This window comes from Trematomus bernacchii, unplaced genomic scaffold, assembly GCF_902827165.1.
Source record: "Trematomus bernacchii unplaced genomic scaffold, fTreBer1.1, whole genome shotgun sequence".
NCBI classification, from domain to species: domain Eukaryota; kingdom Metazoa; phylum Chordata; class Actinopteri; order Perciformes; family Nototheniidae; genus Trematomus; species Trematomus bernacchii.
Genome location: NW_022987562.1, coordinates 761202 through 777387, shown reverse-complemented (window position 1 = coordinate 777387; position 16186 = coordinate 761202). Strand labels below are relative to the sequence as shown.

The 16186-nt window shown below is 42.2% G+C and overlaps 2 protein-coding genes across 3 annotated transcripts in view; both read right to left on the bottom strand.

The window, feature by feature from the left end:
- Nucleotides 1–2408: 2408 nt before the first annotated feature.
- LOC117477476 (protein FAM110B-like) lies at nt 2409–9091 on the bottom strand. The gene is given in 4 exon segments (XM_034124150.1): nt 2409–4209; nt 4273–4408; nt 4410–5084; nt 8953–9091. Coding segments are annotated over 3 exon segments (1488 nt in total). The 5' UTR covers nt 4946–5084; nt 8953–9091; the 3' UTR covers nt 2409–3393.
- A 4419-nt stretch (nt 9092–13510) lies between these two features.
- The window catches only part of prickle3 (prickle homolog 3), a 36539-nt gene continuing 33863 nt past the window's right edge, over nt 13511–16186 (bottom strand). Inside the window, exons 11-12 of one of the 2 annotated variants that reach the window (XM_034124130.1) lie at nt 13787–14264; nt 13511–13714 (exon numbers count right to left, since the gene is read on the bottom strand). In XM_034124130.1, the coding sequence (XP_033980021.1) occupies nt 13795–14264 (470 nt within the window). In that variant the 3' untranslated portion in view covers nt 13511–13714; nt 13787–13794. Of the gene's footprint in view, nt 14265–16186 lie in introns of both variants that reach the window. The other variant, XM_034124129.1, reaches the window with a different exon arrangement.

Below are 16186 nucleotides of genomic sequence, written 5' to 3'. Positions count from 1 at the left end.
GGAAGTGTTCTTTTACGAGGGAACACAGGGATTTTAGCCTTTGCAGACCATTTACATCAGGGATGGGCAACTTGGATGGTGGTGGGGGCCACATAATGCATGTCCTGGCCACCAGGGGGCCGCAGATTCACTTGGAACACACACACAAATTCCATGTATTGTATGTAATTATTAACAAATATACAAAGTCTGACATCTTCATTGACATTTTACAATCTTTCAGGGAACATCCTCTAATAAGCTCACTAAACAAATATCAGTTCACGTAAATGTTATTTAATTTAAGTGGCATGTTTGAATTGAACAGGTTATTTAACAGTGGAATAAAACTATGTTAAACTATTGGAAAGCACAGAAAATGTGTGTGCATCAAGATGAAATATGAAGATGACATAAACATGAAGTCATGAACACTAACCCAGACATTAGTTGTCTAACTTGAACCTAAGACACTTGTAGCCTGCCTCTGCTGACGCACAATAAGGGGAGCGCTCCCCCTCCCTCCTGCTGAAGTTATGAATGTAAGGCTATAGTAATCATAGATAACACGGCAGGGTCCGTGACAGTTTGTTTTCATCTGATTTCAAATAAACAAAGTCTTGGTTTTTAGAATATTAAACTTGTTTCGCCAAATTTTGATGATAAATACAACTTTGAAGCTTGTAACGGCATAATTACAAGCGGCAATTTAACGTCACAGCAGGCATAACAACAGCCGGTGTTTCTTGTGAGTGTTTCCCCGGGAAACAAACACAATATACACAGACGCGTCACAGATTATTTTTGTGGTATTTGGGTGCCGAACGAAATCATGTGCGCAGCTCGCGACGTAACTAGGAGTCTAGTGGACGGTATCAGTACTACAAGTACACCAATAAAAATAAATTGTTTAAATTAATTACGTTGTTTATAAATTAGTCTGAGCCGGGCCGCCATTTTCCAATCCCTGATTTACATGCACACAAACCTATAACCAGTGTTCGAATTACCCATTTGCTTTCGGGGGAGCCTTATTTTTCAGTGCACATCCTAATACTAAATATGTCACACGCACGCTCTGTTGACTGGCGCAGCAGTGCGGATTCGATCAATTACTACTACAGACGGTGTCACTACGCCGTCGGCTGTGGCCGTTGTTGAAGCCTCTTCAGGCTATATTCACAAATATAAAACAAATATTCAGAAACTGTAATGAACAATAACTATTATTTATTTCAAGAACTGTTATTTACAGAGACTCAACATTTCTAATCTGTGTGACACAAATATGCACAATTGTTTTGGGCTCCCCCTATTTATCTCAAAGTCGGCCTTCAGGGGAGCTCCCTCCCTCTTCGGGGGAGCCAAGCTCCCCCTGGCTCCCCCCCCATTTCGAACACTGCCTATAACACACTACAGGAAAGGGAAACCCCAGAGAGCATAAAAGGCCCCTTTAAAAGTGGACCTATCATGCTATATTTAAATGATATATTGTAGGGCCATACCTATATAAGGTATATTTATATTTATACGTTTCTGTTTTCAAAATACCAAACAGATCATGCATTTTAGCCATGCCTCATTTCGCTCTATGTGCTGTTTGCTGTCTACGGGTCTGATTCTGCTGACCACGCCCCCCTGCAAGAGAGGGGAGACGTGCTCTGATCAGCTGCTGGGCTGTCAGAAGAGGGGGAGAAAAAGAGATCTCTGTCCTCCGTGTTTTATTATATAGAGTCGTTATTCATTTGTTTTAAAGCTCAATAAATAACAAAGAAGACCTTTGACCGGCACTTTTCTAATTTTGTCCGGAAGATTTAAACTTTAACGGACATCTTGACCGGCGAAAGTAACTGAAACTGAAACTCTGCCGCACGGTCCCCTCGTTCCTTGGAAGAGGCGGAGAGGTGGGTGTTTGTCATCTGCTGGTGGACTAACCGGAGAGAATTACAGTGCTTGCAGCGGGAGCAAACGCTTGCCTCGGGGAGGGAGAAAAAAAGCCACAGCGGAGAATAAACAGAAGGGTAACCATGGTAACTATGGGCGGGAAGTCTTCTTCGCTGCTTTTGTGGCAGACTACAGCGCCACTTACAGGCCTGGCATATGTACTACAGCGTCTCCAGCGCTTTCGAGCGGCAATGGCCGGCCGTGGCCCAACCCCACATTCCCCTGATTGGTGGAGTTGGCCCAATAGCCGTAGCGCCACCGTCCTGACGTCAGGACAGTGTTCAAATCTGGATCAGTTTTTATCAGATCCGTTGCAGCCCCTTTTTTAGAGATTTGAGTATGGAGGAAAATAGAGAGGGTTGTGTTTTCTGACACTTGGTGAGTTCCCTGGAACACCGGGGACACATATTCATGTGTAAAAGACGTACAAAAGTGCATTTTGCATGAAAGGTCCCCTTTAACATAAAACACTGTGTCAAACAAGATGCGTTCACTGTACAATCTTTAATGCCGTTCATTTACGGGACCACAGAGGGACTTCCACAAAGAAAAAGCATTTAAAAAAGACAAATTAACAAAGGAATATTGAAGACTTTCGCCGTCTATCAAACTTACATTTCCAAAATAAAGATAACATCTTTTTGTAAAATAAAAAAACAAATGGAAATGAATTACTATCAGTTTCATTATGACATTTATACTTTGGTTTTAAATCTCACTGGCTGCAACAATTAGTCAACAAGTCAAACTGATTACTGAACATGCCGTTTTCACATATGGAGATGATCTGCTTTTCTCGTTGGGTTTTGAACGAACAAATCAAGACATTTCACGACTTTGGAAAACTAGGATGTTTTTGACATTTTATAATCCAATTGATTAATCATTTAAACTGGAAAATAATTCCTAATTATCGGCCTATTTTTAAGACCATTTGCCACTGTGCTGTACATTGTTCATTTGGCACATGTAAAGGCTTGAAGAAATTGTGACATATCAAACAATAAATCGAGAAATAATCAACTTCTTAAGTGGTCGATAAGAATCCTTGGTTGCAGCCCTTTTACAGTCAATTTCACAGAATGCATCAAACTGGTACTTTTTTTTTTACTATTCCCTGACGTTCATATTAATGAAGAAAATAACCTGCAGATTATTTCATAAGGAAGTAGTTGCAGCCCAGTTAAAGACCATTAGTTAACCGTTTCTTTTTTGCACAGTCAAAGCCTTGGAGGAACGACCCAGGACATTTCCCCTGTATTTTCGGACATTATATGAATCTAGTGAATAACCTACAGATTAACTGATGGTGAAAATGATCCTGAGTTGCAGCCCGTGCAACAAATTGGTCCATTTGCTCAATTCAAGTCTTGGAGAAACTGGTAATGCACATTTGGCACAATTTGTTGACATATATACTAAAGAACAAATAACCTTTGGATGGATCCGTACTGAAGCAGTCTTGAGATGCTATAGGTTGGTGCTCTTGGTGTCTTTGGCCTGTCGGAGTCCGTACAGCCACTTGATGACTCTGGCGTTCTTCTCGATGACAGAAACTCCATAAGGAACTCTTGCTGCGGCGTTCCCAGCCTCCTCCTCTTCCTCCTCCTCCTCTTCCTCACCGGCACACTCGGACCCCGGAGCGCTGACGCTGCGGAACCGAGCCAGGGACACGATGTCGGAGCAGGAGCCGGCGAGCTGCAGGTCGGACGGGTCGACGCCGCACAGGTTGAAGAAACGTTCCATGGAGCAGCGGTCACTCAGGTCCGATTTGGAGCGGGCGAGGGAGCGGCGCTTCCTGGAGCTGGAGGAGGAGAGGAGGGTGATGGCGGGGGAGGGGGGGGGGAAGGCAGGGAGGGAGGTGGGGAAGGGGGAGGAGGAGGAGGGGGTTTTACCAGCAGGACATACAGGTTTATATGCAGCCACGACGGGTTTCAGAGGCGAGGCCCGGGGAGTGGTTCTGGTGTGGAAGAGACGCAGGTGGGAGGGGCCTGGGTGGAGGGGAGACTGGGGGTGAAGAGGGAGGGGCTGCAGGGGCTGGAGCATGTAGTGGGGGGGTCTGCAGGCAGGAGGCAGGACGTCCACCCTGCGCACCGTCCCTGCAGGAGCACCAGGAGCACCAGGAGTATTTGGAGAACCAGGATACTCCATCAGGGTCGATACCGATGTTTTTAATCTGATTTTAGCCGGACTGGACCAGTCGGGGCGAGGGGGGGGGATCGGACGCTCCTTCTGCTGCTGCGGGCCTGCAGGAGGGGGCGAGAAGAGGGGTTAGGGAGGGTGATGCTGTGAATCGTGCAACCATTTATAACCACAAAAAAAAGGTTATAATTAAATTAAATAAAAAACAAGTTTAAAATAGAAAGACTCACCTTGTTGTGTCGAGTCAGCGGTTTCAGCGGGCTCCCTCTCCTCAGAGTGCGCCCCCCCCTCACCGACACTGATCAGGTTGCTGAGGTGCTGCAGGTCCAGCTGCGCCCCCCCCCGGCTTAGTGTTCGTCTTCCTGGTGGGCCTCATCGCCGCAGAGCTCATCAGGGGCCCCTTCCTCACCTCCAGAGGCCCCTTCCTCACCTCCAGGACCTCCAGAGGCACTTTCTTCAGCTCCAGAGGCCCCTTCCTCACCTCCAGGGGCCCGTTCTTCATCTCAAGAGGCACTTTCCTCAGCTCCAGGGGCCCCTTCCTCAGCCCAAGAGGCCCGTTCTTTATTTCAAGAGGCCCTTTCCTCACCTCCATAGGCCCCCTCCTCACCTCCAGGGGCCCCTTCTTCATCTCCAGGACCTCCAGAGGCCCCTTCCTCTCCTCCAGAGGCTGCTGTTTACTCAGAGCCCCCTGACTCTTCACGTACTTGGCCTTGTCGGCCTCCAGCCTCTCCACGGCGCTCTGCCTCGGACCCCCCTCAGCTGCCACGGCCCTCAGCTGCCGGTAGAAGTCGGGCCCCACCGGCCCTTTCGGCCTCAGGCGGGGGGGGGTCCCTGCTAGAGCCGTCCTCCTCGGCTGCTGTTGGAGCATCTCCAGAGGCATCTTGTTTAAAAGTTCTATCCTTGAAATAAATCCTGGTTCTGCTGAAGCTGAATGTGTGCGGCAGATCAGCTGCGCTCCATCTCTGAAGATCTATAATCCCTGCATCTCAGAGGAGATCTAGTTCCTGGCTTTGAAGTTCCTGTGGAAGAGAGACACATCAGTCAGGAGGATGTGAACAACACATTCATCTTAAAGAATACATATCCTGCTGATGTTCAGGTGTATATCAGTATGTAGTGTCTCTACTTTAAAGAGTCCTCTCCTGCTGATGTTCAGGTGTACATCAGTATGTAGTGTCTCTACTTTAAAGAGTCCTCTCCTGCTGATGTTCAGGTGTATATCAGTATGTAGTGCCTCTACTTTAAAGAGTCCTCTCCTGCTGATGTTCAGGTGTATATCAGTATGTAGTGTCTCTACTTTAAAGAGTCCTCTCCTGCTGATGTTCAGGTGTATATCAGTATGTAGTGTATCTACTTTAAAGAGTCCTCTCCTGCTGATGTTCAGGTGTATATCAGTATGTAGTGTCTCTACTTTAAAGAGTCCTCTCCTGCTGATGTTCAGGTGTATATCAGTATGTAGTGCCTCTACTTTAAAGAGTCCTCTCCTGCTGATGTTCAGGTGTATATCAGTATGTAGTGTCTCTACTTTAAAGAGTCCTCTCCTGCTGATGTTCAGGTGTATATCAGTATGTAGTGTCTCTACTTTAAAGAGTCCTCTCCTGCTGATGTTCAGGTGTATATCAGTATGTAGTATCTCTACTTTAAAGAGTCCTCTCCTGCTGATGTTCAGGTGTATATCAGTATGTAGTGTCTCTACTTTAAAGAGTCCTCTCCTGCTGATGTTCAGGTGTATATCAGTATGGAGTGTCTCTACTTTAAAGAGTCCTCTCCTGCTGATGTTCAGGTGTATATCAGTATGTAGTGTCTCTACTTTAAAGAGTCCTCTCCTGCTGATGTTCAGGTGTATATCAGTATGTAGTGTCTCTACTTTAAAGAGTCCTCTCCTGCTGATGTTGGGGGGGGGGGAGAAACACAGGGATTTTAGCCTTTGCAGACCATTTACATGCACCAAAACCTAAACAACCCACTACAGGAAAGGGAAAACACAATACAACATAATACGTCCTCTTTAAGTATGTCCTAATAAATAGAACTGCATGTCAAAAGCAGTACGCAAAAAACCCAGGACGTTCCACTGCAACCGGTCACATTCAAACTCTGCAGAACATATACTTCTCTGGCCATGCTGACCCACGACCAGCGGATATATGAGCATTGGCTCAAAGTTCAAGTACGCCTAAATTGTATGCATACTGCGTACATACAACAGTGTGTACTTTGCGAGGGCTGCCACAATACAAGGAGTGGTTTTGAACGCAGCCTACAAATGGATTTTACTTCACTATATACTTTGTAAACTCATCAGGTACAAAAGCTAAATTGAAGTCATTTTAACTGAGTTTTTGTTGCAGCACATCACAAGTGAAAACACAAGGACGCAAGCATAATGCAGTTATAATCCTCTTGGTTCATAATACAGATAAAAAAGGGCAGTTTATGTTGAGCACGTCACCAAATATTACTGCGTAGAATATGTTGTTATGGCAAAATAAACTAGCAAATGTTAGCAATAGCAACCAGCTAGCATAGTGCTAATTAGGAAGTCCTCTCTTAAGAACAGCTGGGAGTTTGTTATCGTACGTTAGGAGCATTTCAGACGAGTTTCTACAGGTAGAGAGGACACTGGTTTGAAGTAAGGACACCTGAACATATCACAAGGCTTTTAGGTAAATAACACGCATTGTTTGATATTTTATTTACGCTCAGACATGTCCAGGCCTTTTGTGCAGATTGTCCCCGATATAAAAGACATTCCTGACTTGTTTATAGAGGAGGGAAAAATCATTCTGCGTTACAAACCTTTAGGGGAAACATGCATGGTTTGCATTTTTGTTTTTGCATTGACATGTTCAGGAACTTGAAGTAAACAGTTTTAATACTGGCTGTATAAAACAAACCCAGTCTCCATATAGGAACATTTAAAAACGACTTCCTGTTCAAAGACAATGCTACGTTTCTGTTAATCGTACAGAAAATACACATCACATACACATCATGCACTTATACACATATTGACTTCAATGTGCTTTTATTTACTTGGGCAACACATGTAAATATAATCATGTAGATATTGAAATTGTATCATGTCTGAGAATTTCAAAATGAAAACACTTCTTCTGATGCACTTATAATAACTATTTTGTTAATAAAAAGTCTCTGCTGGGACAGAGGTTGAACATTATCCATGTCTAGAAACTGAACATGTCATTATAACCTTTTACAGTGTTTCGTTTACATTTAAAAACTATTTAGCTGACACTTTTATCCAAAGCAATATAACAAAAAGTGTAAATTCAGACGTGCATTAGCTCTCAATAGTCCAAACTTTATTTCACATTCTCTCCGACTAAAGTAATGAATAAATTAAATGTGCGTACCAAACAGAAGGGTCCCATGAGGCTCTTTAAAACTAACAGCAAACACCTCCACCCAGCAGCCAATCAGCTGCTCTCAAACAATTACTCTCCATCATACACACACACAAAGAGTAACATAGCAGGCAGTAGAAGGCACAAGTGTGTGTTGAGGAGGTGTTTCTGGATAGCTGTCGACAAGCTATTGTGTGTATCACACACACACACACACACACACTTCCTGATTAGAATAAAGTAACTAAGTACATTTACTAAAGTACTTTAAGCTACTTAATTAAACATTTGAGGAACTTTTATTTGAGTATTTCCATGTTATGCTTCCCTATGTTACTTCTACTCCACTCAAATTTGTAGGCAAAAGTACATTTGACTTCAGCACATTTATTCGACAACAATGGTTACTTTGCAGGATCCAATTATTCATTTCAAAATGTATATACATATATAAAAACTCAATGTATTATGATGGATTACCTTACCCGAAAGTTAAAGTTAGCTCCCTTTACTGAATTACAAAATAAAAAAGATGAACAATTATATATATATATATTTAACTGTGAAATGGGCCCTGTGAATAATAAGTACATACATTTGGTACTTTAAATTTCAATATGTTTTAACCAAATACATCAATATCAAATCAATGTAATTTTTGATCCATAAGTACTGTGATTAAAGGCAATCATAAGATTTACTTTGGTACATTCAGAAAAGGACATCAGTTTCCTGTAATGCAGCTTCTAAAACCAGGAAGGTACTAATGCAATAATACAATATCAGAACATGTGAGACGATAAATACCATATGACAATATCGATATAGAATATATATATATTGCCCAGCTGTTATTTAGGTACACTTAGGTTTACTTTTACTTAAAATAAATGCAGGACTTTTACTCATAACAAAGTATTTCCACACTAGTGTATTACTATTTCAATTACTAGAAATCTAAGGACGTCCTCCCCCTCTTTCTAAAGTCACAACGACCAAGTTCAGCTAGGCATCCCTCTTTGAAATGCGAAGGTCGCCATGATGAACTTGATTTGTAAGTGTGTGTATGTGTGTGTGTTTTAATGTCTGTGAGTGTGTGTTAGAAAAAGTCAGCATATGCCAGTCACATTCTCCACATATTTCCCATTCCAGTCTGAGCCAAACTCCTGCTGATAAAGACTCTCCTTATACCTGCCCTCGAGTCTCACGCACACACTCTCACACATGTACACGTACACACACTGAACCAGCACTGTGATAAATATAATTAAAAGTAACAACAGGCTAAAAAAAGGTGAGTCACACAACACAAACACAGCCTCTAATTTAGTTTCTTAACGTTTCTGTGCCAGCAAGTCCTGCCTTTCAGAGAAAATGACAAACATGGAGGCAGAAACACAAAAGGAAGCAGGTAAACAACTGAAGAAAATTCCTAATTGCACCTGAACGCCTCACCTGGCCTGCCTGTCTAAAGGTGTGCTAGCTGATTTATTTGTAACGTTTCGTCACAAAAACTCACCTTTTCCAGTCCCCGTGGATCCTTCTTGTTGTAGAACACACTGTGCTGCCTGGCGTAGGAGTGTGTGTGTTTGAATGTGTGTGAGGGGACTTTCAGCTCAAGACAAACCTGTTTCACTCATGCGCTTCTCCTAAGCTCCGCCCCCCACCCTCTGATTGGTCCGTTCACTCTCCTACAAGGACATAACCTGCTTCTGGTCACATGACTTTGTTCCTGCTGATAACACTTCCAGGGTTCAGAGGTCACCTGCATGTTTATGACTAAATACATATGGCACCCTGATAAAAAACCTGATAAATAAGAAAGCAGTGAGGACAAACAGTGTATTACATTGTGTACAAGTATATATTTATATATATTTTAGTTCTTTCTAGCCCAAGAACTACAGCAATATGGCCGTATGATAATGTTTATGTACCCTGGTATGAAGAGTTGTGTGTGTATATAATGTTAATACAAAGATGTGAGATATATTATCTTTACAACTATACAAATACAGTACGAATAAGAAGCAAAAAGAACCAATTGTTATTTTTGATTGATAGATGTTAGTTTGTAAAACCCTTTCTAAGTATTTCCTCTCCTTTTCTAACTCTATTTACCCAAACCTGAAACTGTGTATATATAAGATGTATTTCTTGTGAATGTATGACTACAAATCTAAGACATTTTCTATATGTTTTCTCTTAAATTCCGTACTTTCTCAGATATCTTTGGACTTTTTTGTACATTTTTGTCTTAAAATGTCAGATATTCTCGTAAATGTATGAATTTGCACTCAGAAAACATTTCATTGTCTTCTGGAGATGTATTATTTGTGATCTCAGAGAATAGATACGTTTCTTGTACATTTGCCTTAATAATACATATGAAGCTCAGCGCAAGTTCAACCAGGAAGACCTTCTTTACTCATTCATTTAGTATGTCCATGTTACTACTCTCTCTCTCCTCTCAATAAGTGATCGGGGGCGTCACTCCCCAGCTTAACCAATCACTTCGCTCTATTCTCACAAGCCTATCATAGCGCTCTGCTAAACCTTTTAAATCTGCTCTCCCCTCTGACAGCTGTCATTTCAGGTGACTCGACGCAACCCCCCTCCACCCCCTTTTTCACCTCCCGTCCCTCTGAATCCAGGGTCAAGCTACTCCCCTTCAAACCGAACCCAACTATCCATTCACCACCACCAGTGTCAAGACCCCGGGGGGTTTCATCGGATCGGTTCTCCCCTCCCGAATGATACTCCTGCACAACGGGGCCTAATCGCCAAAACTCCATTACATTAATTTGTGTATTCCTGGCAATAAATATGTATTCTTACATCAGAACCGTCTCTCCTGATTGAAGTATATATATATATATATATATATATATATATATATATATATATATACACACACACACACACACACACACACACACACACACACACACACACACACACACACACACAGCTATTGTATGTTTTTTTATTCTGAAGGGTTTTCAAAAACCTAATCTCAGGTCAAAATGACAAATACATCCTAAATAAAGCCAATCTTCCAGTTAATAAAAAACGTTGACTTATCAATTGTTGCTTCAGCTAACAATTATTTTCTTATTAGTAGTTTGGTGTACTGTATCAGATTTTATTACATGGTTTAGTTGAATACTCGATTCTGATTGGTCAATTCAGAACACGTGACACGTTGTTAATCCAGAATAGACAGACCGCTGTCAAGGATTTATTGACCGTTGCTCACATCTGCACAAAGAAGTCCGGTCGATTTAATTGTATACAGTTTGGCCGAAAAGCAAACTGCATGCTTCGCGTCGGGCTCCTGATCCGCCTGTCGGGTGTTCTTTTACCCAGAATGACCGCCTCGCTGCACATTATCCCTTTACTTAGTGAAAGGATGTCCATTCCAGTTTCTCAAAGTCCAAGTTAAATATTTTCTTTGGTCCCGAACTAGAAAAAGATGTTGACTTGAAAAGCATGATCTGTAATTGTCAAACTGCAAAGGTCTTGTTTGTAGATTAGGTGTTAAATGTGGAATAAATTACACAACACGACAAACAATTTAGACAAATTTAATATCACCATAAAGTTGTCTCTCACAATCATAGACACAGATTCATTATCTGGTCTTTAACCAGAAATAAAACAGCGACCGACACCAAGGTTATAAAAATAATTGTTTTTTCAATATAAGACGTATACAAACGCTGCAGTGTTTTATCTGGACTGAACGACACACACCTCAGGAGCTCACTTTAAATCTCCTTCCCATAATATTTGGCCATTTAGTGTTCATAGCTGTAATTTACAGTCATATATATAAAAGTAGCACATAAGAGCACAGAGAAGTGGTTACAGTTGGGATAAAAAACAAGATATATTTCATATTTATTTGATGGAGGAGCGAGTTTGCATTATGTCAATCCTCTCTTAATAATTCAAACGTTTCCAATAATCACATTCATCACTTTTCACAGGTTTCATACACTTTTATACACTGAAGGTGAACCATGAAGAGTCGACAATGTGACGGCGTATCAGGGCTGTATAGAAAGATCATAATGAAATGACAGAAAAGCTGGAAGGGGAAAAACTCAGAGAATTCATCAGAATTTCTTCGATTCAAATCTCAAATGTGAGTTAAAATGGTTTCTCCGTGATAAAAGTTGCGCATTTAAAAACAGAAAAACGTTTCATTGATACATGTAAGGTCCTAATACACGACAAATGAAGCTCAGCGCAAGTTCAACCAGGAAGACCGTCCCCACTCATTCATTTAGTATGTCCATGTTACTACTCTCTCTCCTCTCAATAAGTGATCGGGGGCGTCACTCCCCAGCTTAACCAATCACTTCGCTCTATTCTCACAAGCCTATCATAGCGCTCTGCTAACCCTTTTAAATCTGCTCTCCCCTCTGACAGCTGTCATTTCAGATGACTCGACGCAACCCTCCTCACCCCCTTTTCACCTCCTGTCCCTCTGAACCCAGGGTCAAGCTAAGCCACTCCCCTTCAGACCGACCCCAACCATCTATTCACCACCACCAGGGTCAAGCTAAGCCCCTCCCCTTCAGACCGACCCCAACTATCCATTCACCACCACCAGGGTCAAGCCCCCATTTGTGTATTCCTGGCAATAAATATGTACTCTTACATCAAAACCGTCTCTCCTGATTGAAGTGGCAAAGTGGATCAAACCTTGCTAAGGAAAGCCAAAAGAATGTTTATCCAAATGTCTTGGATATCTTCGGGTACATTTCTGATTTTAAATCTTATATTCTTTCCCTCGAATATTTATAACTTCAAATCTCAGATATTTTCAGATTTCTCTTCTCGTAAATGTATGACTTGAGTTCTCAAATATTCGTTTTTTTTTGTCTTATAATTATAACTTAAATTCTCACATAGATTCAGAATTTTCTTTTCATAAATGTATTACTTCAAATTTCAAGTATGTCATATTGTTTCTCGTAAATTTCTGGTTTTCTCGTATATTTGTGTCTGAATAATCGTGGAAAATATTTGATTTTTCTCAGAAATGTTGAGTATTTTCTTGGATTATTCCCCCTCCTCTGACTCCATTTTGTATTGCTTTTCACCTACACTGACCCTAATACGCCATTATGTGATTCTGTTCAATGAAAGGTCTCGACTCGCCCGAGGCTCATTGTGCTTCCTCTTGATAAGTAGTGTGTGTGACCACCTTTGTTATTAAAGTCTGCAGGTCTTGTATCATCATGAACCGTCTGAATGCCAGAGTGATGAGAGGCTTCAGTTCTCTCTGCACCATCATTTAACTTTGGTCTGACGTTACATAGATCCTGTATTGATCCTAAATTAGGAGATGATGTAAGTGTATGGTCTGTGAATGATGTAATGGCGCATTTCCACCATGGCGCGGAGCGCGGTTTAAGCGTGCCGTGTCGTGCCGGGCCCGTTTTTTGTTGCGTTTCCACTATGCCTAGTTCCGGCCCGGGGGTACTTTTTCACCTCTTTTCTGGCCCGACAAAATCGTGGTTCTATCGGGGCCAACAAACAGGGCTGAGTCGGGCTGAGTATGCTAAACTAGAGAGAGCATCGCTGGCAAGGGGGCTACAACTACAACAAGATGGACATATTTGACCGTGATTTAATTGTAATACACGTTTCAAAATGATGCCGAAGTAACAACATACTGATACCGGTTAGTAAAAACCATGAATTAATGCTTTGTCAAGTCTGCAGACAGACGGCAGGCGAAACACCTTTTAAAATGCGTGTGTTCTAAATGGAGATTGGCTAAGCTAACGCAGTATATGCTCCGACCGTCCACACTCACAACAACGGCCTATACAGACATAAATAAAGCAGCGACTGTATTCACCATGACACAGACAGTCTGTGGTTTGTACTTGTTTAACTTTTGTCTAGTTTCTGAACAGATATGAGGAGCTGTGAGCTCTGAGTGCTAACAGCTAACGGCTGTGTTGTTTTTCTGGGGTTCTCATTGAAGATGACGTCACGGCTCCGCCTACACTGCGTTACTTTAGATACTACCCCAGTTCCTAAACTGTAATGGAAATGCGCCATAAAGTGAGCCAGTCCTAACGAGGCCTAGCCATACCGAGCGAGGCCGAGCGAGGCCGTGTAGTGGAAACACGCCATTCGTGTATGTTCTGTGGATGATGTGAGTGTATGGTCTGTGGATGATGTGAGTGTATGGTCTGTGGATGATGTGAGTGTATGGTCTGTGAATGATGGAAGTGTATGGTCTGTGGTTGTGAGATCTGTGATGTTAGGAGATGGTGTGAGTGTATGGTCTGTGAATGATGGAAGTGTATGGTCTGTGGTTGTGAGATCTGTGACGTTAGGAGATGGCACAGTTTTTATCTTTGTCTTTAGCTCCGAGGCTGTGAGCTCTCCTCCTCCTGAAGCTTCCTCTCAGCCCCCCCCTCTGAACCTCCCTCCCCTCCCTCCCCTCCTCCTCTCGCCCACTATACTCCTCCTCGGGGGGTTGTTTTCGGAGCTGGGGGGGCAGAGGGATGGGTTTCCCCAGGAAGAAGCCCTCCTCCTCGGAGTCTGAGGAGGAGGAGGAGCAGGTGGAGCAGTCCTCGTGTTTGTAGTGTCTCGACTGCAGGGTGAGAGAGGAGGAGTTCCTTCTCTCGCCCCTCTCTCTCTCCCCTCTCTCACCCCTCCAGTCCAGGACTTCGAGGCGGGGTCGTTCGGATGAAGGGCGTCGGGGCCGTCGCTCTGACCCGGGGTGGAGGTCGGGGTCCGAGGGAACACGAGTCCGACTCCAGCCCCGCCGCTGATTGCGCTGGTGATACGACGATCCATCTGAGAGGAAGAGAAAATGTGAAAAAAATCCATTAAGATCCTAAATATTTATTTTATTTTGCACTTTACTGAGTTCAATGTTTTACCAAACTCAGTTCTGATCAGCACTTCCAAAAAAAATCATTTATTTTCAGAATTATAATATATAAACGTCCAAAACCCAAATATATTCTCTCTTTTTTGTTTTTTTATAAAGATTTGACACGCCTGAAATCAGCATTTAAATAACGAAAATGTAGTCAACTAATTGTCGAGACCTACGAAAGTCTACCTCCATCAACGTTTATTTATATCGCCAAATATCACACATTTGACAATTGTTTCAGTGGAATATGAATAGGACACCCTCTGTCCTAAGACAAGGAAAGACTTCCAAGAAACGACTTCAAATAAAAGCAAGAGGTAATTTCTGCTTGGTCAGAATGCAAGAAGCTTTTTAAGAAAGTATCAAAAATATATATTCATTATTTTCTTAATGCAAGAGGGATTTTAAATGTAATATAAGTTCTTCACTTATTTTATAGCATGTAGGATAAAAAGACTCCCACTTGTTACCTAAAATAAATTAAACAGTGGCGAGCCGTCAGGGCCCTCTAGGCCCTCTGTGAGGGCCTAAGATATTCCAAAAAATAATATTTAAAAACATTAAAAAAAAATATATTTTTTAAAAATATATATTTTTTTTATATTATTTTTGTTATATTTTTCATTAGTTTTACCGAAAAAAAACTTGATTTAATAAAATAACATTTCCAAAGAAATAAATCCTTCGAATCTGCCTGTTCAGTCTCTGTTTGAATGTGAAGGGTTACATCAAAGAAGGTCTGGCCCTCTCTGCGATTCACAGAGGGCCCGCTATAGTAACTGAACGAGAGAGTAATGTCAAATGACAGTACAATTGACCAATCATATCTTCCCTCTAAATGGGTGGGTTTCATTATCGCGGACTTTATGACAAGTTCCGCCCGCTGTGAAACTTTTCTTGTTTCCATAGCAACAACAACTTCCTGTCAACAGCGTGAACTCGCCTTCAAAATAAAAGCATGCCAAATTACACTTAAGACATACAACTGTAACGAAAGTAACAAACACAATGCAATATCATTTTCAATGTCAAAGAACACAAATTGGGTTCACAGGTGTTGTTTTGTGTGGTAGAGGGTCGCTGTCATTGATGCGTTTTGCACCCTGGGCCGTTGTTTTGATATTCCGCTGAAGTACGCTGTGACGTAATAACTATTTTTTTTCCTTTTTTTCGAGGGAAGTGGTGGGGGTCAGAGGGCCTAGGTATAAAGCTCACGGCTCGCCACTGAAATTAAAAGAATATAAAATGATAACAAATAGAGCGTCCTAAAACCCGGAAGTGAGTCAGCATTTTAGCACTTCCTGTTCCCTCGTCTCAGAGCCAATGGGATCTCTCCATAGGGTTTAGGAAAATAGCTGGAAATAAGGTCTGTGGTTGAGACACATTGAAGAGACGGATCACGTTTTGTTCTAGGACATTAAATCCATCAGCAGTGACCCCACTGGTGATTTCTGAAGAGTTGACGTGTCTGAAAAACGATGGTTGTTACCAAGTGGCTGAATAGGACTACAGAAGTTGTCGAGGCCGTTGTACGTCATTACACCGAACACGTAAACACTCCTCTAAGTGTGTTTGCCCTGTTCTGCTTGAAAGCAAGTACCTGCCTCCTGCAAACTGTTCAAACAAACGCTTCAACTCGTACCATTTTGAATCTGTATGTTTGATATGGATCTTAAAGGTGGGGTGGGTAAGTTTGAGAAACCGGCTCGAGATCGCTAGAATTTGAAAATACACAACCGGAGAAAATCTGCCACTTCCTTACAGAGCCCCTCCTCCAACACACACGAACGCGCACATGACCAATGAGGGCACGAGATAAGTTTGTGCACAGATGGAA